The 23,137-nt window shown below is 39.6% G+C and overlaps 3 protein-coding genes across 4 annotated transcripts; 1 reads left to right on the forward strand and 2 right to left on the reverse strand.

The window, feature by feature from the left end:
* Positions 1-215: 215 nt before the first annotated feature.
* Positions 216-10,116, forward strand: pde2a (phosphodiesterase 2A; the record flags this gene model as incomplete). Its single annotated transcript, XM_079488401.1, has 14 exons — positions 216-297; positions 1,071-1,245; positions 1,967-2,079; positions 2,223-2,423; positions 2,510-2,580; positions 2,926-3,048; positions 5,505-5,592; positions 5,669-5,716; positions 6,756-6,830; positions 6,942-7,041; positions 7,458-7,570; positions 7,657-7,695; positions 7,865-7,971; positions 8,062-10,116. Coding segments are annotated over 14 exons (1,552 nt in total), but the record flags the coding sequence as incomplete, so codon positions are not given.
* cep57 (centrosomal protein 57) lies at positions 10,030-15,479 on the reverse strand. Of its 2 annotated transcripts, none has more exons than XM_079488402.1 (10): positions 14,959-15,479; positions 14,419-14,540; positions 13,168-13,317; positions 12,893-13,014; positions 12,622-12,816; positions 12,463-12,549; positions 12,313-12,381; positions 11,515-11,747; positions 11,283-11,427; positions 10,030-11,203 (listed from the first exon to the last, which is right to left on the reverse strand). In XM_079488402.1, exons 2-10 carry the CDS (start codon positions 14,525-14,527, stop codon positions 11,012-11,014), a joined length of 1,302 nt encoding a protein of 433 aa, XP_079344528.1. In that variant the 5' UTR covers positions 14,528-14,540; positions 14,959-15,479; the 3' UTR covers positions 10,030-11,011. The 2 variants fall into 2 exon arrangements, with proteins under 2 accessions (XP_079344528.1, XP_079344529.1); XM_079488403.1 differs by having other exon boundaries at positions 10,158-11,203; positions 12,463-12,543; positions 14,959-15,127.
* A 760-nt stretch (positions 15,480-16,239) lies between these two features.
* On the reverse strand, positions 16,240-22,831 carry LOC306890976 (endothelin-converting enzyme-like 1; the record flags this gene model as incomplete). The annotated part of the gene is made up of 11 exons (XM_079488404.1): positions 16,240-17,334; positions 17,428-17,504; positions 18,783-18,878; positions 18,958-19,023; positions 19,090-19,214; positions 19,995-20,062; positions 21,301-21,352; positions 21,564-21,622; positions 22,351-22,454; positions 22,545-22,619; positions 22,733-22,831. Coding segments are annotated over 11 exons (921 nt in total), but the record flags the coding sequence as incomplete, so codon positions are not given.
* Between the last annotated feature and the right edge of the window lie 306 nt (positions 22,832-23,137).

Raw genomic sequence — 23,137 nt, forward strand, 5'->3', positions numbered from 1 at the left:
GACACTTAATTATGTGTTTGATAGTTTTGGGCCGCGTCCAGAGAAGCCGTGCCGTCCAGAGACTTCATGAGTCTGACTACAACAGCCGGCTCATAAATATCAATTAACTCAAATCAAATATTGTAACATTAAATAGAAGCGATTACACACACAAAACAACAAGAACACAAAACACCATAAGAAATCATTGACAATAATGACTCTCTGTGTCTCAGTTGTTCAGTGTTTCTGTTGGATCGGGTCAGTCATGAGCTCGTGGCTAAAGTGTTTGATGGAGGTGTGGTGAGCGATGATGAGGTAAGACTCGTTTATTTATCATTACAGTAATCAAACGCTTAACACATCTCTGATGTCATTATATCTTATTATATCATAAATCTTCATTTCGAAGTAAAGTAGAAGATTTGAGATTTGATTCATTTTAAAAATACAAAGACATCAGAAATGATTTGACGCTGTAACGCAAAGCAAATTAACTTCTGTTAAATTATTATTTAAATAGATCAAGCGTATGCATATGTCACGCTAGTGCTTGTTGTATTGTCTTTTATGTGTGCTGAGTCAAATATAAAATATTGAAAAATAAGGAAACTTTAATCATTTTAATGACTATCATACAGATTGACTCTCTGTCTCTCTCTCTCTCTCTCTCTCTTATAAAATGTGTTTTTCACACTTGTTTTATCATTTATTATATATAATAATTTTCTTTTGTATGTGAACAGCTGTAGTGTGTAGAAGACTAAGGCTTTATTACTTATTGTAATAAAAGGCTCTTCAAATTCTAAATTAAATTCTCTCTCTTCCTCTCTAGTTTGGTTCCATAATGAGATTTACTCTGTTTTTAAACTATATCATGTTTTCTTATTGTGCATCCCAATTCATATCAATCAAACTGCAGTTGGTTTGTTTTGATTTAAGTCATAATAACAAAAAAATACAGATAACTAACACAATAAAAACATGACTAACCTCTTCATATACACAGTGTAAAAATGTTAACCTGTGCTGGATTGTGTTAACCCCTCGTTGTCAAATATAACCATGTTCTCTCTCTTTCACATGTACAGAAAGAGTTTCGTATCCCAGCGGATCAGGGCATCGCTGGACATGTTGCCACCACCGGGAAGATTCTCAATATCAAGGATGCGTACTCTCACCCTCTGTTCTACCGTGGTGTGGACGACAGCACGGGCTTCAGAACACGAAACATCCTCTGCTTTCCCATCAAAGATGAAAATGAAGGTCAGACGCTCTTATGGTCTGATGGTTACCTTGACAACCATAAAACACACAGCATCTGAGAAATTCACAATATTTCTCCAGTTCTATTGAAAGTAATGAAATCTTTAAAGAGGATTTGAAGGTTGAAACATTTTTTCTGGTTTTTCTTTTATGTTTTCAATGACGAGTTCATATAATTGAAAAATGTGACCCGCAGACTCGAGATGTACCTGATATTCTAGAACGACTCAAAGTTGCTCTTTGCATAACATATATTTCAAAAACTGTATCCTGTACTTGGAAAAGTGCTGAAATAGTCTTGAGAAAGAACCATGAATACAACCAATCTTTCCTGTATCTCAGTGGTAAGAGCACAAGGGTGTGTGTTGGATCTCAGGGGATTGCAGATATCTATGTATAGGATAATGTAATGTAAGTCGCATCTGCCAAATGCATAAATGTAAATGTAAACCAAAAATCTGTCCTGCCCACATTTGTGGTGATGTCACTTCCTGGAGGATGATGTCATTACTGCAGCAAGCCCTTTCAGTTTAAACTGTGTTTGTTGTAATCGTGAAGGTTTTTTATACAGGTACTTAGAAATATTAAATATATGTGTTTTGGATAAATGATCAGTTTACATTGTGGTGGAGAGATGATCTCTCTCGATATATGTATATCTATTTTTTTATTCTATTTCATTTGTTTATTACTCTCTATAATTCTCTCTCTCTCTCTTCAGAGGTGATTGGAGTGGCTGAGCTGGTGAATAAGACGAACGGGCCGTGGTTTAATCGTTTTGATGAGGATTTGGCGACGGCGTTCTCCATCTACTGTGGCATCAGTATCGCTCATGTAAGAGAGATTTACATCATCCATCAACAACAAATCTCTTGACATTGACCGGCTGTTTGAACCCGAACGTGTTTCCTAAGACCTCACAGGACTGAAGTGTAGATGTGAATAATGACTCGTGTGTGTGTGTGTGTGTGTGTCAGTCTCTCTTGTATAAGAAGGTTCATGAAGCTCAGTTCCGCAGTCATCTGGCCAATGAGATGATGATGTATCACATGAAGGTGTCAGAGGAGGAGGTCACTAAACTTCTGTGTAGCGCCATCGAGCCCGTACAGAACATTCACCCGAGCTTCGACGAGTTCACCTACACGCCGCGATCCCTGCCGGACGACAGCACGCCAACGGTACAGACCACACCCACCCACCGCCAGCTGTCACATGACCCGATGAATTATGACGTTCAGTAACATTCTGTCTGTGTGTCTGTCAGGCGGTCCTGAGCATGTTTGAAGACATGGGCTTCATCAACACCTACAAGATCGACATGCACACACTGGCCAGGTACAAACACACACACGTCTTTTCTCTGATGTTATATTATGTCGAATATCTCTGAACGGGACACACGCTCATGAGGAGAGGTCATTTCCGGTCAGTCTTATGTTTATGTCACCTTCAGCATCACACCTGAGCAAACATTCTCTACAGCTGATGCTGTTGCCGGGCAACCGACCTACTCATCTATAAATCATATCAGGCATCAGCATTTAGCAACACTTAAGACTGATGGACCACCGATCAACTGAGAGAAATCAATAATGAAACAGATGCATGTGTGTGTGAGAGAGAGAGTGAGAGAGAGAGAGAGAGGTTCAGAGGATTTGAGTGATTCGATATTTCGTTCAGGTTTTGTCTGATGGTGAAGAAGGGCTACAGAGACCCTCCGTATCACAACTGGATGCACGCGTTCTCTGTGTCTCACTTCTGCTACCTGCTCTTCAAGAACCTGCAGCTCTCCAACTACCTCCAGTAAAAACACACACGCATGCATACACACAACCACACACACACACACGCAGACAAACTCATGCACGCACACACACACACACATACACAAACACACAAGCACAGACAAACTCATGCACGCACACACACACACACACATACACAAACACACAAGCACAGACAAACTCATGCACGCACGAACACACACACACACACACACACACAAACACACACAAGCACAGACAAACTCATGCACGCACACACACACACACACACACACATACACAAACACACAAACACACAAGCACAGACAAACTCATGCACGCACACACACACACACACACACACACACACACACACACACACACACACACAGACACACATACACAAACACACAAGCACAGACAAACTCATGCACCCACACACACACACACAAACACACAAGCACAGACAAACTCATGCACGCACACACACACACACACACAAACACACAAGCACAGACAAACTCATGCACCCACACACACACACACAAACACACAAGCACAGACAAACTCATGCACGCACACACACACACACAAACACACAAGCACAGACAAACTCATGCACCCACACACACACACAAACACACAAGCACAGACAAACTCATGCACCCACACACACACACACAAACACACAAGCACAGACAAACTCATGCACGCACACACACACACACAAACACACAAGCACAGACAAACTCATGCACCCACACACACACACAAACACACAAGCACAGACAAACTCATGCACGCACACACACACACACAAACACACAAGCACAGACAAACTCATGCACCCACACACACACACAAACACACAAGCACAGACAAACTCATGCACCCACACACACACACACAAACACACAAGCACAGACAAACTCATGCACCCACACACACACACACAAACACACAAGCACAGACAAACTCATGCACGCACACACACACACACACACACACACACACATACACAAACACACAAGCACAGACAAACTCATGCACGCACACACACACACACAAACACACAAGCACAGACAAACTCATGCACGCACACACACACACAAACACACAAGCACAGACAAACTCATGCACCCACACACACACACACAAACACACAAGCACAGACAAACTCATGCACGCACACACACACACACACACACACACACACATACACAAACACACAAGCACAGACAAACTCATGCACGCACACACACACACACAAACACACAAGCACAGACAAACTCATGCACCCACACACACACAAACACACAAGCACAGACAAACTCATGCACCCACACACACACACACAAACACACAAGCACAGACAAACTCATGCACCCACACACACACAAACACACAAGCACAGACAAACTCATGCACCCACACACACACACACAAACACACAAGCACAGACAAACTCATGCACCCACACACACACACACAAACACACAAGCACAGACAAACTCATGCACCCACACACACACACACAAACACACAAGCACAGACAAACTCATGCACCCACACACACACACACAAACACACAAGCACAGACAAACTCATGCACCCACACACACACACACAAACACACAAGCACAGACAAACTCATGCACCCACACACACACACACAAACACACAAGCACAGACAAACTCATGCACCCACACACACACACACAAACACACAAGCACAGACAAACTCATGCACCCACACACACACACACAAACACACAAGCACAGACAAACTCATGCACCCACACACACACACACACAAACACACAAGCACAGACAAACTCATGCACCCACACACACACACACAAACACACAAGCACAGACAAACTCATGCACGCACACACACACACACAAACACACAAGCACAGAAAATTCATGCACCGACACACACACACACAAACACACAAGCACAGACAAACTCATGCACCCACACACACACACACACAAACACACAAGCACAGACAAACTCATGCACCCACACACACACACACAAACACACAAGCACAGACAAACTCATGCACGCACACACACACACACAAACACACAAGCACAGAAAATTCATGCACCGACACACACACACACAAACACACAAGCACAGACAAACTCATGCACGCACGCACACACACACACACAAACACACAAGCACAGACAAACTCATGCACGCACACACACACACACAAACACACAAGCATGCACACACACGCACAGACAAACTCATTCTCACACACACACACACACACACACACACACAAAAAAAAACACACAAGCATACACCCACAGACACACACACGCAGACACTCACACACGTGCACTCACACACAAAGGCATGCAGACACTCACGCGCGTGCACACAGACACACACGAACCCACGCACCCACATAAACACACACTGACGTTTATGATATGAAAGCACTAAAGTGTGTTTGTTTTCTCTGGGTGTAGAGATATAGAGATGCTGGCGCTCTTTGTGTCCTGCATGTGTCATGATTTGGACCATCGAGGAACAAACAACTCTTTCCAGGTCGATTCGGTACGTTCAACAATCACATTCACACACATTATAGACTTACTGATATCTGATTTATTTATATTTGTGTTTTCATCAGCAATCCGTCCTGGCGGCTCTGTACAGTTCAGAGGGATCTGTGATGGAGGTACACACACATCAGTGTTGTTTGTGAATCGCTCTGAATGTGGTTTTGGAGCTCATTGAGTTCTGATGGATCAGCTGTTAGATGGGGTTGTCAAGAATCACATCCAGAATCAAAGTTTGTGTTTATATCATATATTTCTGTGTACTGTGCACATTCATTTGATGAACACGTACACAGGGTTGTTTGAGAGGAACATGTTACACGATTACAGTATTCAGGATACAAAGATTTGCTATCTATAATCCATTACAATGACCAATTAAGATTTCACTTACAATGAGTAAGAATGTGATCAGTTTTGAGTCAATTGTAATTGATGATTTTTTTTCACCCTTTTGTGCTGTGCAACCAATTTCTATATAGAATTGAATGTAAACTCCTAAATGCTTCTCAGCGGGTTTAGTGTACATAGACTATCAAAGCATGACCACGTTTACCATGTATTGTGTTAACTGGCATTCATAATAAATATCAAAGTCGATATTCAACAATATTTGTATATTAATCTTTAATAAGTTCATCTGATGTTCTGCTTTGAGCCGCTTCAACACAATTGTGATGCTGCCTCGCTTCTGTTTAAATCAAAAGACTTTTACTATTTACATATGTGACCCTAAAGTAATCCAGAAGCAATCGGACTACATCACTTTTATATTTTGATAGTGACCGATGACATTTTTGATGAAGTCATTTGTAACTTTACTGGTTTACATTTGTAAAGTAAGCCCTCCAAACCCTGCACGTACATGTATATACACGTTTACACATATTTATTTATATTTTTACCAATAATTCAAATGATATATAAGTGTTTGTTTATTCATAAAAATTAAAATTTTCTTAAATATATGAGTGTGTGTGGTTATAAAGAAAAATGAATATGCACAGTATACAGACATTATGTAAATATAAACTTTTATTCTGGATGCGTTTGATACAGTGTGTGTCTGCTGCCCTCTAGTGTTCTGATATCTCACAAAAACACACACACACACACACACACACACACACTAACTGTCTGCTGTTGTGTGTGTTTTAGAGACATCACTTTGCTCAAGCCATCGCAATTCTCAACACACACGGCTGCAACATCTTTGAGAAATTCTCTAGAAAGGTAAAACCTTTGATCTTCATCATCTACAGTTTATAGTTATTCAGAAATAAAACACAGAGAATGATGTGTGTGTGTGTGTGTGTGTGTGTGTGTGTGTGTTGTGTTTTCCAGGATTACCAGCGGATGTTGGATCTGATGAGAGATATTATTCTGGCCACAGATTTGGCTCATCATCTGAGAATCTTTAAAGATCTTCAAAAGATCGCTGATGGTGAGAGAATCCTCAGAGAATAAGTGTTCTGCGCAGAACTCATATAGTGAATGAAAGCATATAGTGTTTGTAGAGTGTGAATGACAAAAGTATTAGTGATTTTTGAAAAACTTGAAATTGAAAAATGATTCGGTTTGGACTGCACAGACTTCTGTTTTGCTGAAAGAATATTAATAGGAAATGAAGAGTTTGTTTCCAAAATTCCTAACTCCGCTTTTGAGTATGTTTTATGATTTTTTGAGTTATAATGTCTTAAATTGACTTAAATTTGGTTGATATTCATTGGAATTTGCAATAAATAAACATTGAAAAATTTTTCTTGGTTTGGAAATAAATGTTCAAATATTAACGTATGAAAACACATTTAAACACAATATAAACTCTCTCTCTCTCTCTCTCTCTCTCTCGTTGTGTAGCTGGTTATAACCCCAAGAGTCAAACCCATCGCAGTCTGCTGCTGTGTCTGCTCATGACCTCCTGTGACCTCTCAGACCAGACCAAAGGCTGGAAGACCACCAGAAAGATCGCCGTACGGCCCCTTCACCTCAACATCTTAATCACACAGTCACGGCTTGAAGACACTTTCTCATGTTCACTCTTGTGTGTTGTTTTTAGGAGTTGATCTACAAAGAGTTTTTCTCTCAGGGTGATTTGGTGAGTCAACACATTTTTGTTTGTTTTGTGTGTGTCAGTGGTAAAACACAAGTGTGCATTGTCTGTGCCACCTAGAAATACTGCTGATAAAACACTGAATCTAAAACATGTAGAATCGTTGGCCCGGTTTGTGTGTATAAACATGCTAAAAACAGACTTGTGTGTTCAGGAGAAGGCCATGGGAAACCGACCCAGTGAGATGATGGATCGAGAGAAAGCTTACATCCCCGAGCTTCAGATCAGCTTCATGGAGCACATCGCCATGCCTATATACAAGTCAGACAAACACACACACACACACACACGCGCGCACCGAGTGTTCACGCGTGACGTTTAATGGCTGACGTGATGGTCATTTTATTTCAGGCTCCTGCAGGAAATCTTCCCGCGATCGGCGGAGCTGTACGAGCGTGTGGCCGCCAACCGCGAGCAGTGGTCCAAAGTCTCGCACAAGTTCACCATCCGCGGGTTGCCTAGCAACAACTCGCTGGACTTCCTGGACGAGGAGTTCGAGTTGCTGCAGTCTCAGGGCGCGTTCGGCGACGACTCCCATCGCATGAACGGCTGTCTCGACGACCAGTGATGTCACCGGGGGCAAAGGTCACCGAACGGATCATTAAGACGGGGGTCTGGTGTGACGTTCTCCTGTTGCCGTAGAGACGGACGCTGACGTTCCGCAGAATTATTGGCGGCTGAGAGGTTTAAGTGGAGCGTAACACGATTTGGATGGAAGGATTTTTCCGGATCGTCCCTCAATTCTTTAAACCATAAACTTAGAGAGAATGTTCTAAAACATCTGAACAGAAAGGGCCTTTACATCTAATCGGATCGGTCGTGTTTTTTAATCAAGTTGTTTATTTTTAAACTCAAGTTTATGTTATTTTCAGTCCTAATTGAAATCCGTCATATGATTAATCTTCAGTTTCCAAGTGGAACCAATTTGGCCTCTCAGATGTCACTTTTCCCTGTTCAGACAAAAACAAATCCCCAAAACCCCAAACAATCAGACAGAAAGAGTCATTGAAGCGAACAGCAGCTGCTGATGGGAGGAATGTTGTGTATAGTTTGGTTGTGTGTTTAAAGGGCTCTGATGGCCCTCGGAGGACACCCACTTTCTCAGGATGGCGTCGAATGGATTTTGCCTTACAAATGTTTGCGTTGCCTTCCTGAGCGACTTTAAGAGAGAGAGAGAGAGATGTACAAAAGAAAATCTGCCTCTCTCTGTACAGTTCTGAAGCTATATGATCTATAAAGATGTCCTGTGTGTGAATCCGTGTGACTGTAAGTGCATTTGCCAAAATCCGCTACGAAAAAAGACGGGACTAAAAAAAGAGATTTCTGTCTTATGGAAAATGTGAGTTTGCTTTTAATGTTGCAAATATTGTGAGCCATAATGCATTGAAGTTAACCTTCTGGTCATAAGTTCTTGAGAAAAAACATTTTAGTTTGCATTAAGAACGTATTTGTAGAATCTATTTTTGCGTTCCCGTTATATATGTTTATAAAACACGTGAGACAGACGGAAGAATATCCCATCATGCAGAAATACCTCTTTGTCATAACTGGAATTCAGACATTATTAAAATGACCATAAATAAATTCAGCAGTCATTTTTTACTTTTTTTAGCCTAAAGCTCCTAAAAGAGCACAGTTCAGTATGCAAAATGTAGTTAATCTCACCCCTTTAATCTAAAGAATAAAATATAAAGCAAATGTTGTTGGTTTTCTGTGAAATAACTACTGAAGGTTTGTGGAGAAAAAGGCATCAAGCGTTGTGTTTTATGAGTGTGGAATGAATGATTCGTTTTCTGACGTCTGCCGTATAAAAGATAAAAACTCATGCTGGCAGTGAACTTGAAACTCATTTTCATTATCAAGTGTTTTTCGCCATCAGATGTTTTCATTTCATCATCACAGACACGCTTTTGTTTTCTTGTGCAATAAGTGCTTTGTTCACATTTCTAAAAGATTTCTTTTTATTTGCTCTGTTTTGTTATTTCTACACATTTGTAATTGTAGGTGACGGCGAATAACAATTCTTGTTTGGAATAGTGCCAATAACACACACGTTAATATGTTTCTCATGTAATGTCTGAATATTTCAGCTGAATCCAGGGATGGTCTTGACTTCTTCTTCGAGTTCCCTTTACTAACAGTCTGGAGAAAAGATGCAGTGCAGTTTTTCATGACGTCTGTTCAGATTTGATGTTCTAAACTCAATGAATATTTACGTTACTGACGCTTTGTGCTTTGACTTTTCTGTATAACTGAGTGCTGGATAGTCAGTTTATATAGTGATGAATACACACATTTGTGTAGATATTGTACAGACTTAACTGTGTCTTACAACTGTTGAAGAAACTAGACAGAACCATGAGAAAATGACTCTTTTTATCCAAAATAAACTTCTTCAAATGGCTGACCTCTGCTGTGGTGTCTCCGTGACAAAACACAAACCTGTTGCTCGCTTTCATTTTAATCAGCACCATCAAAATAAATACTTTACACTACAGAAACATATAAGCATCTCAGCACCCGCATCCAAACACAAACACACACGTATCACAACATTTCAACACATCATTTCTGTGTTGATGTAAATATACAGAATCATTATAAGGAATGTAATGTGTTAAACCTTGAAAGTTAAAGTTTACCCCAAAATGAGAACATCATCATTTCTTCATCCTCATGTCAAACCAGTATTTCTCCTTCAGAACACAACTGAAGATATTGTAAAGAACGCTGATCATCAAACACTGAACACAAAAGCACAGAGACATTTCTCAAAATATCTTCTTTTGTGTTCCACGGAAGAAAGACTCGCAAACAGAGAGAATAAATGATGACGTGTCAACTTTCACTTGAACACATTCTCTTTATCATCGACACACAGAACAAACTATACAAACCATATGTGGAATATTTACGTAAAAATGACTTTAAAATAATAAAATCTCAAGAGTGAAAGTGGAATAAGTGAGGTAGAAAACAGACTTCACACTTCACATCATCACAGATCAACTTTAGCATTGAGTTACGACAACAACATACTAACTCAAACAAACCAGACCTCAAGATTATTCCTTTAAATCCACATCTCGTCTTCATTACACTGAATCATGATTTAATGACGCTTCATCATCAACAGATTTCACATGTAAACCAATAAAATGTGCACACAACTGATCTCTGATCTGAAATCTTCCACAGCCTGTTGGGAACAAACTCGACCCGTTCAGAGTTTGATCATAAAATGTGTTGAATTGTCACAAACCAATCGTACATAGAGAGACAGGTTGATGTCCGAGAGAGGTCAAAAGTCCCAGCTGAGCTGATCTCTGCGCAGTGACGTCTGCAGCGAGCGCATGTCTTTGAGCAGATGCAGACTGTCTCTGCTGCGCTCACCCGGTCTGGATTTCACCTTCACCGCTGCAGCCGAGCGAGCGTGAGACGATGGCGTGACTTTGACCTCGGTCCTCCGTTTACCACACGGTCTCCTCACCAACTGACCACACACACGGAGACAGAGCCATGTCATACATATCACATCAGATCCTTCAGAACTGTGTGTTTGTGTGCGTTACCTGCGTCTGGTGTCGACGGACTTTAGCGATCTGTTCACCTTTACTCTCCATTCTCTTCACCAGTGTTTCCATCTCGCGCTCTAAATCCTGCCGCAGCCGATCTGACCCGCAGGACTCGATCTGTCTCGCCAGCTCCTGGCGTTCACTGACACACACAAAACACGCTTTAAAGCCTCATATGATGGAAAACTCCACATACTTCTTTTTCATCGAGCGACGCACAAAAACTCACAAGCTCATGTGTCCAAACTCATCCTGTAACATCAGCAGCAGGTCTGACAGCTCTCCACAGCTGGAGGAGGAAGAGGCGGAGCTACTGCTGGACGGACGCCTTCTCTCATTGGTGGAGCCGGACGGATGGGCGTGTCCTAGCACACGCTCGTTGCAAAGCTGAGGATGATGCTGCTTCATGAGATGAAGAACATGCTGAACGTTTGCGCGAACGGAATGACTGGAAGTCGTCGACTGAAGAGAGAGGTCAGCCAATCACGTCATAGTTCAAATGTTTTTATATCACAGTAAAAGTATAAAATAATGTATTAGGGAGGTAACGATTATATAATCAGTTGAAAATCTATTATAATATGTGAGGGGTTGAGATGTTGTTTGAATCGCAGTACATGTTTTGAACAGCAGGGGCGCTGTGTTTACTGCACACTTGGAAAATGTGGATATGCAGATATTTCTTAATTGTAAAAAATCCTAGAAAAGCACAGACAAAGTCTTCAGTTTGTTTATATTAAAGAAACTTGATACTATTTGATTTGGAATTGGTTTTAAAATTGCAGTTTAGTTTTGTTATTTGACATAAAATATATTTTATTTGACAAAGAAATATGCAGCATTTGAGAAGCATGATAAAAGGGCAGATGTTCATTTCTAATTTCTCAACTCAATTTGAAAAGCTAAATCATGAATAAATCATATCGTCAATCGCAGCGCGAGTGAAGTGAATCATTACATCCCTAATTTGAAATATTACAGATGAAGTTTTTTTATATTTTTTAATAAAATAAAACCAGTAATGTACCGTTCCGGTCACAAAAGGTACGTCTCCTAAACTCAGTCTGTAATGTGGCTGTGGATGAGACGCGTGATTCTGCAGAAACACAAACACAATCCACACATGAACAACACTGCGACACACAATCATTATTCCTCATTATTCCTCATCATTCACCTTCTTCTGTTTCACTTTAGAGGATTTATGTGGACGTGGAGAAACAGACTGAATGAGGATACGATTGGCTTCAAGACCCTCCTGTAACTGACAACAGATCAGACGGCACTGTTAACATCACAGACAGACAGACAGACAGAGCGAGAGAGACAGACAGACCTGTGCCGCTTTGTCCTGCACTAGTTTCCTCTGATGTTCCTCCTCTTGTAATTTTCTCTCCAGTTCTCTGATTTTCTTCTCAGCGAGTGTCTGTGTGTCAGTCAGTCTCTGGTACTCCTGCTCCAACACATCCAACTTCTGCAGCTTCCTCTGAACATCTGCCTGATCTACAGAACCCAACCGCTCCAGAGACGCCTGCACAACACACACCATTACACACACACACACACATTAAAAGCCCTCAGCGTGTGTGTGTGTGTGTGAGACGCACCTGTCGTCGGAGAACAGCGGTTCTGTCTGATTCAGCGTTCCTCACGGTCTTCCTCATGTGCTCCAACTGTCTCTCCAGGCGAAAAGATCGAGTCTCAGCTGCAGACAGTTGACACAGCAGCTCTGTAGACAGAGAGTGAGACAGGACACTGAATCATCCGTTTCATCACATACTGACCAGGATCTGTGGACAGCTGACAGAAAGACGTCCGGATGAAGAAACGAAAGCTGAACATTATTAAGGGTTTATTCTGTGTAATACACACACACACACACCGTGGTTCTTGAGGTCTTCTTCCCCTCTGCTGTGTGCTTGTGTCCGTGCAGATTCTCTGGAGAGCGTCTGTTGTTTCTGAGGAGTGTCACATCGCTCAAGTTCAAGATGTCGAATCTTCTCCTGCAGATTCTTCAGTGCTGAGAGAATCGCTACACACAAATGTATTCATCATCTCATCAACAGATTGATCTCTGCTGTGTTACACATGACACTTCCTTCATTTCTCCAGCTACAAAATTTGCTTTGGACAATTACAAAACATCCTTTCAAACATCTGTAAGACTGAACAGAATAAAGAATGATATCAGTATTATGTATTGAATAAAGGAAGAATATTCTCTTCCCCGTCTGTCTTTGCAGTCTGGCGTGTTTATGGTGAAGCTTTCAAACATGAGCTACACAGAGATGAGATGCTGTCACAGTAGTGAATTATTCATGAGTGGAAGTGTCACTGGATCATCATTCTCTCTCCCTCTCTCTCAACCAGTGGATGTGAGCGTGTGTGAGCTGTCAGGTGACACCTGAGACACTGTGGCCTGGTTTCACAGACACGTCTTATCTTAAAGGGGAAGTTCACCCAAAACTCACCTTTGTGTGATTTTTTACTCGCCCACATGACGATAAACATGTGTAGAGAACTTCCGGCGTCTTTGGAGCACACATTTCCAGACCTCCTCATAGACATCATGGTGTCAGTTTTGTGGCTCAGTTGAATTGTTCTGAAGCCACGAGAATGCTTTATGTGCATATAACAAACCAAAATAGCCATTTTAGTCATGTAGTGTATGGCGAACGTTCAGGAGAGCACTTCTTCTTCTTGGACGTGTTGTGAGTGTCCAATAGGGTCAAGCCCCATGTGGCGTTCGGCGCACAAACCTAATACATATGCGTCTCGTCCAAGAAGAAGACGAAGAGCTCTCGTGAACGTGTGCCATACTCTGACAAGACAGAGCACAATTTATCCATTAAAATCGCTATTTTGTTACTTCAAATAAAGTCAACTGATCCACTATGAGCGGATGGACCGATGTCACATGTCTTTAGTTCCTTTCTGGACCTTGACAACAAATGACACCATGATGTCTATGAGGAGGTCTATGACCATGCCTAGTTGAGTGAAGATATTTATGTTGATTTGATCATATATTATAATAATCTAGGATCTTTAGGTTTAGGGGATAAAATATACAGCTCATTACGCCTATGGACTGTCCCCACGGAGATAATAAACCAGACGTGTGTGTGTGTACCTGCACTGTTGCTCTCTGGGAAAGCTTTCACAGGTGTGTGTGAGGAGGGCAGGTGTGTGTTAATGAAGGGACGTCCTGCAGGATACTCAGTGTGTGAGGGCAGAGACATCACTCCACCTCTCCTGTAGAAACAACACAAACATAATGCCAATCTGTGATCTTCATACAAATATTAATAAATAAATGTATTACCTTTATTTACTTATTTGATTTGTTTTACAGTTTGCTTTGTTTAAGTCACATATTTGGTCTCTTGGATCTTAATCTAAGAGTCAGTAAAATATAAACACGTGTTTATGTGCATGTTATTCAAAGATCAGCACATTTACTTAAGTCTGAAATTATTTAAAGTTTGATTTTAAAGTATTTATTTTAATAATGATGATGTGAAATACGAATGCAGCATATAATGAAATGATAAAAGCATTGCTCCATATATAAATACAAAGACTTAGATGCAGCGCGTGATGTTTATGTTTATCTTGTAATAGCCGGTCGTTAATATTTCATATAAAAGTATTTAAATCTAAAATGTTTTACCTGCTTTACGTCTCCAGAAGGTTTTGAATCCGTGTTCAGTAAATCTACGATCCGATTTAAATGAAACTAAAACATATTTGAAGTTTAATTCCGCGGCTGCGAATTAGTTTTACAGACAGGAAACAAAACACAAGCGCGCAAAACAGCGTGTGTGAACTCAGCGATGACTACCTCCGGAAAGGTGTGTTTCAAAATAAAAGTTGTGAATCGTAACCATTCCGTGAACACTATAATCTGGAGTTTTGTTTGTTGAAGTTTACTAGTAAACATCTAATCATATAAATGATTATTTCATATAGTTGAACGAAGTGCAAATTGAGAAAAGCTTTTAATTTATACTACTGCAACGGAACACGACGCGTTTGAACTTTTAAAAACATTTTATTTTCGACGTGAAATAAAGTTCGGTTTTCATCATTTTAATGATAAAGTTTTAAAAACTTCTGAGCATCTGAAAAACTTTTAGTTTTAAAAGAACCCCTAAAAGACTGCGCGTGGCCTCTGCACCACCAGGGGGCCCCTTGAGCACCGAATCAAATACACTATTTTATTACACGCGGATTCAACTTTACATGAATCATTTGGAATTGTCCTTTTTAATATTTAATTTATTGAATTACTTTGAGTATTTATGCAAATATGCAAGAACAGATTTACAGAAATTCAGTATTTATCCACTAGCATAAAATTGGTTTGACGGTTGTCGGTGTGAATTTAGGGACCGTCTCCAAAGTTACAAAAGCTTCAACTTCAATAGCATTTAAAGGAATGATTCAGCTGTGCAGTGTTCATGTGGGTGTCACCACTGCAATCCACTGTATTTCATTCATCATTATTGTGTCATCACATGTAGATGTGCAATATGCTTAGCTTTCTTGAATAAACCATATTTATCATGTTTTATTTTTGTTAATCACTCATTTGGTTAGTTAGTTGATGGTAGAGCCACACATTACTTTCATTTGAAACTTAATTGTTTTAACAGTCAGTTTAATGTTTTTTGTCTTTCAGTTTTATTCATTTGCGTTCATTGATTTATTCTTTTTATTTCTTATAATTGATATTATGTTTATCTAAATGTAACTATGGCATGAGCCCCACAAGGTTTGCTTAGGGCCCCCAGATGTCTAGGACCGCCAGTTAAGGGGAAGTGAAGGTTACAAATGAAAGGTACCTGTCTTTATTTCCTTACAAACTGCTAGACTGATAAAAAATAAACAATATTTCATTAAAATATGTGTGAATATCTGTTTAAGTCTACAAATAACTGAAAGGATCTGTCAGTTTCATGGCTTCTGTTTTATTCCGCATGTGTTGATGGAGTGTTTCGGTTCTTTTGGTTTCTTTGTTTCATACATGTTAAAACTTTCAAACAGCAAACATGCTTTATTTGAGCTGTACATTTTTTTAAAGTGTCATATAATTTATCTGTACAAATTCACTCTTTTTTTTCTTAAATGGGCAAAGTCTTTATACAAAAATGTTTACAGTAATATCCCATGTCATTTTCCTCACGTGGAGAGATTGCATTCCCGTAATGACTTGTTTTGGATGTGACACACAAAAAACATTCTTTAAATGTAAAAAAACTCAAATGAATTCAGCCCTGAATATGACATAAAGCATCACATCCAATCATAAGTCAACAAAAGTCATAAACATCTTCTCTCTTCAACACCACAGGATTCTATGAATGTGTCTTAGGTACAGCGGTGGTTGTCGACTGGTCTCGTATTTAACATGAAATCCTGAGACACACCAGTGAAGAACATCTGCTGTCCGGTCAGAACATATTTCAGAATCACATCAACAAATACCAATTTGACAAATAAACACACAGAATTCACACACGGGGGAAATGTGAAATCAACATCTTCTGTCTTTTCTCAGCATTAGATTTAAAACACAAAACTTTTTGTCTGACAAAACATTTCATATCAAAACATATCAGCATGCCTACAACACAGATCCCTCGCGCATGTGTCCTTCAAACATCTCTGCTCATACTTACAAACCATCTGAAGGTAGATTTGACATCATATCCCACTCAAACATCAGCCATAACCTGACTGAAACAACACACTATGCATCGAATAGAAAAATAAACAAATATCTGAAAAGAAAAATACGTGTGATATATGGCACATGAGAAGCTCGAGATGGTCGTCACGAGGAAACGTTTGGTAACTGAGCACTTTTTGAGTGCTGTAAACTTTAAACAGCGTCAGGATTGGAGGGATGTAGGCCAGTCAAAGAGGAGGTACAGGGGTCAAAGGTCACCAGACGGAACATTTGTTGACAGGATGCATGGGCGACCCTCTGGGGCAGTGAAACACACGACCAAACTCTTCAAACTGAGACACGCTGCCAATAACCCTGCAGAGAGACATTACAAACACCGCTGTGACACATTTGCATTTCAAATCCTCATGCATGTGCGTGTGCGTGTGCGCATGCGTGTGCGTGTACCTGCAGTGTTCAGGTGCATGTTTATCAGTCAGCAGCTGAAGGTAAATGGACTGTGATCGTCTCTTCATGCACCAGTTCTGTCACGTCACACAATAAACACATATCAAGCGGAGATAAAGTGAGCTCAGATCATTAAACTATAGCAAACTGAATTAGATTTGAATCATTTTCAGGATATTGATATCAAGAATAGAATATCTACTAGTAACAAGTAATTGCTATTTTTGATATAAGTAATTACACTTTATCTAGTAAATATGTGAATTTTAGATATCAACATTCACGTCATCACTCACAGAAATGTGTATTCTTGGTATCAAGAATATAATTTCTACCAGTAAAAAATGTAATTCTTGATATCTGAAATTGCATTTTAACTAGTAAATATCACAATATGCTTTGGCAAAACGAATTTGCTTTTAATCATTCCCAGGATATAAAACAATGTGTTTTTACTAGTTAAAATTGCATTTCTGATATCTGAAATAGGATTTTTGACATTAAAGAAATTCATAATTGATATCTGAAATTCAATTTGAATGGCAGTCTATTGTAATATTTAAAATGCAATTACAGATATTAAGAATAAAACATTTTACCAGTTGAAATCCAGTTTTTTCAGCCGAATTAGCTTTTAATCATTCTCAGGATATGAATTTTTGATATCAACTATTACATTTTTACTAGTAACAGTTATAATTCTTGATATCAATAATTGTTTGGTCACTAGTGACAATGTTAATTCTTGATATCAATAATGTGATTGTTACTAGTAAGAAAGCCATTTTAGATATCTACAATTACTCTCAGATTTATTGAAATCTGAAATCTATTTCCTGATATCAGAAACACCAAATGCAACATGTAAACATTTATTTACAGATATCAAGAATGGGCATTTCAACTAGTGAAAATTGAATGATTGATATCAGGAATGCATATTTTTACTAGTAAGAAAGTAATTATTGATATCAGAAATTGTGGTTTTATCTAATTGATATCTAAAAATCCGGACCCGGATAAGCGGAAGAAAATGAATGAATGAATGAATGAATTGCATTTCTGATATCTGAAATACGATTATTAACATGTAAGAAATGTATTATTGATATCTGAAAATGAATTTGAATGGAAGTCTATTGTGATATTTTACTAGTAAAAATGCAATTACAGATATCAAGAATTATGTTCTTTACTAGTTGAAAATAAAACATATTATATTAAGAATACATATTTTTACTAGTGAAAATGTAATTACTGATATCAAAAATAGCAATTGTTACTAGTAGAAATACCATTCTTTGCTGTTTGAGAGCAAACAGAACTAAAGTATTGAAGAGAAATGATTTGTGTACCTGAGCAAACGCTATGAAGAACAACTGCTCGTGTGTGTACTTCAGACCCGGGAGAGGACGCTCTGGACCGTGCTCTCGAATCCACTTCTGATACGCCTAGAAAACACATGTGTGTGTGAGATGATGACTTCATGGTAACAGCACTGGACGGGTGAAGGTTCAGCTCAGAACTTACGTAGTAAGACAACTTCAGTCCACCGAGATCAGCGATGTTCTCACCCAGCGTCAGACGCCCGTTCACCTAAAACACACATGTGTCAGAGCGCACGTCTGTGTGTACAGTAAGAGTGTGTGTGTGTGTCCGTACCCTCTGGTTATAGACGGTGAAGTTGTCGTACAGTTTGATGATACACTCGGCTTTCTTCTGAAACTTCCTGTACGACTCTTCTGTCCACCACTGCTTCAGGTTACCATAGCGATCATACTGCCCACCTATCAGCATAAAGTCACATATCTATATATAGATATTGAACTATATATTTAATGATATATATATACACTCTAATCCAGAGACACTTTTTCAGATTTTTAAATTGTGTTTAGATGAAATGATGATGTTTGTTTCATTCTGTGAACTACTAACAATATTTCTCCCGAACGTCAAATAATAATTTAGCTTAATTTACAAAATGAAAACTGGAGAAACTGGTAAAAATAACAGAAAAGATGCTTTCTGCTTTCATATTTCTACATTTAGCAAATGTTAAAGAAATATCTTTCTTATGTGATAATCTGGATTTGTATCCCAGTTTTTATGTGCTGTCAGTCTTTCACATCACTGTTGGATGACTTTATTCACTCCTGAGGTTTGATTTAGGTGAAATTCATTGACACTTGATAGATCTGAGTAGAAACATACATTTATTTCTGTACAGATGCTATTTTTGATATCAGTAATTACATTTTCACTAGTAAAAATATGTATTCTTTATATAATATTTTTTATTTTAAACTAGTAAAGAACATCATTCTTGACATATATGTAACCTCACAATTATTGATATTAAAAAATATATGTTTTTTACAAGTAAGAATTATATTTCTGAATTCTGATTTCATTTATTACATTATTCCATTTATTATTATTTCCATTATATCATTTACTAATCCTTACTTTATGCATTTATTACATTAAGTTTCATTTAGTTAATAATATTGTTTACACAGAAACACTGTGATGCAGATATATATGTATAATAAAAGTCCTCTTACCCCAGTCGTCGTAACCATGCGTGAGCTCGTGTCCAACAATCGCACCGATTCCTCCGTAATTCAGTGACCTGAAGAAGCCGGACAGAATGAAACACATGAAATGAAAATCACAGACGTCTCCTGTTGTGCTTTCTGCATATGAATCTCTGTGAATCTATGAATGACGTGTAATCTGTGTTTCTCTTTCAACAGGGCACAACATGCCTCGAAAGGAAAACAAAACAAGTAAACATCCTTCTAGTTGTGCCACTTTGCGAGTGTTGTGGATAATGCAGGTTTTGAAGTGATGAAGGTTGAGATTTGCTGTGTATTTCTCCACACATGCAGTGTGCAGCTGTGATCAGCAGGTGGCGGCACACAACACACAAACATCTTCATCATACAGATTATACAACAAATATATGATGGACTTTAATCATTAGTGTGTGTGCATGTGAGTGTGTGTGTGTGTGTGTACGTGTGTGCACGCGTGTGCGTGTGAGTGTGTGCAGGCGTGTGCGTGTGTGAGTGTGTGTGTGCATGTGAGTGTGTGTGCGTGTGTGAGTGTGTGTGTGTGTGAGTGTGTGCACGCGTGTGCGTGTGTGAGTGTGTGCAGGCGTGTGCATGTGTGAGTGTGTGTGTGCATGTGAGCGCGCGTGTGTGAGTGTGTGTGTGTGTGTGTGTGTGCATGTGAGTGTGTGTGTGTGTGTGTGCATGTGAGTGTGAGTGTGTGTGTGCATGTGAGTGTGTGTGAGTGTGTGTGTGTGTGTGTGTGTGTGCGCGCGTGTGTGTGTGTGTGCACACGTGTGCGTGTGTGAGTGTGTGTGTGCTTGCATGTGAGTGTGTGTGTGTGTGTGTGTGTGTGTGAGTGTGTGTGCGTGTGTGTGCGTGTGGGTGTGTGCATGTGAGTGCGAGTGTGTGTGTGAGCATGTGTGTGTGCGTGTGTGTGCATGTGTGTGTGCGCGTGTGTGTGGTCTGAAGTCTTTCTAATATTGGTCTCCTCTAACAGCTTTTGTGAAGGAAAATCAATACAAGCTCAAAAGCCGTGACCTCACACACGCGCACACAAGAGTCACTTTCTTCATTTATTTTCTGTATATACACACCATAAGATTACATATACTAAAACAAATAGTTATGAATCTCAACTGTGTTTAAAATCGCCCTTCTCAGAACGTTGGCTAAAGATCTCGAAAAGTTTCAAAAAAAGTTTCTTGCTGTAACATGAAAAGAGGGTTTTGTCACTGAACCAGTCATTGCAGGATCTGTCACGTGTGTGTGTGTGTGTGTGTGTTCATGAGAGGAATCACGCATGTGTGAAACTCACTGTGGGAATTCTGGATCAAAGAGGGTCGGCTGTAGAATACCTGCTGGAAAAACTAAAGAGAGAGAGAGAGAGAGAGAGAGTGAGTGGACGAGTGAGGGGAAAGAATGATGCTCCAGTTCAATGGTGTCCATCTGTCTCTCTTTCTCTTTCTGTGTTAATTCACATACACAACAATAAACACTAAACAACACTGTGTGTGTGTGTGTGTGTGTGAGCGTGGGTTTGATGATATACAGTTGTGTGTGTGTGTGTGATGTACTCACCCATCTGGTTTTTGTTTGGCAGGTAATATGCATTTAAAGCCTGTGGTGGAAGGAGCCACCTGTGAACACACACACACACACACACACACACTTTGTTTTCAGTTATTGTTATTTTAATTGACACAAACACATTTAGTGAATTCAGATATGTATTTCTGTGTGTGTGTGTTGTGTGTGTGGGCTGTTTTGTATGGATCCAGAGGTCTGAAGCTTTAGCAGATGGTCTTTTTTCTTTGGCTGCTCTGATCAGACACAATATGTCTGTCTGATAACACACTTCAGCTCAGAGTCTGATGTTGATTTGTTTAAAGACACATCAGTCTGTTGTTTTGTTGACATAAAATCAATTCTGACGCGATGAAAAGGAAAAATCTTGTTTTAAATTGCGTGATTTAAATATACAGTTTCAAACAAAACCTTTGAGTTAATCGCTCAACTCATTATTTCTTTTTATTAAGCACCGAAAGTGAAAAGTGTCGGAATGAAGTGCGATTATAGTATCGATACATAGACAAAGAAATGTACAAATCGAATTGAATCAACATAAAATTACATTTCTTTTTTAAAGGAAATTAAACAGGGTTTTCTTCCAGATCTGTGAATACACAATTTTGCAAACAAAAGGATCAAATGAATTATATAAATACGATTGCTAGTGTGGTCAATTCCTTGATTTTCATGTCATGTCTGTCACACATTACAGTGTGTTTGATGTGGTGCTGTGACATCACTTCCTGTGTGTTGTTTTACAAGAGCAGTGTGCGTTTCATGGTACTTGGTCACTTACGTTGTCTTGTCCACCTCTTTGTGGATCTTTTTGATGGAGAGTTTGATGTTGTACTTGATGCTGTTGAGGATGTTCTTGAAGTACGTCTTCTCACTCACATCAAACTGAAGAGAACCGAGAGAGAGAGAGAGAGAGTTACAACAGAGACTGAGTTAGAAAAAGACATGTCTTCTGATTGGCTGAATGTGTGATACCCCGTATTCCTCATCGATGAGTTCTGGCTTCAACAGAAAGTCTGGGTAACCCGTCATCACCATCATGTGCTGCAGCTGAGACAGAGAAAGAGAGAGAGAGAGAGAGAGAGAGAGAGAAAGTCACGTCATATTACTATGCTCCGGAAACTTCATGCATGTCTCTCTTCCAGATGTTTTTGAGATCTCACTTTTGCTCTGGCAGCATCTTTGGTTTGGTCATCCATCCAGTCGAGCTCTTGTAGTCTCAGATCTAATGAATGTTTCATGTCCTCCACTAGCTCCTGTACCTGCGAAGGGGGCGGAGACAACATGTCAATCAAAAGAAATTTAGCATGTAAGTGGCGATTCACATTTTGCGTCTAAAACTGCGAGGAAAACGCAAGCCGCACCGCTTTCTCTTGTAATGCTGGGTTCACCGCAAACGCGAACAATGCATTCCACACTCTTTATTACTCGCGGGTAAAGTTTGTTATTTTCTCGTGAGTGACCTGAGCGGACAAATATTTTACAATATGTCCAACTTTTCTCATCAAATGTACTTAAATCCAGATTGTTTTAACTCCACAATCTAAATTCATTTACACCTCCAGACA

Source organism: Barbatula barbatula, assembly GCF_947034865.1.
Source record: "Barbatula barbatula genome assembly, contig: scaffold_175, whole genome shotgun sequence".
Classification (NCBI taxonomy): Eukaryota; Metazoa; Chordata; class Actinopteri; order Cypriniformes; family Nemacheilidae; genus Barbatula; species Barbatula barbatula.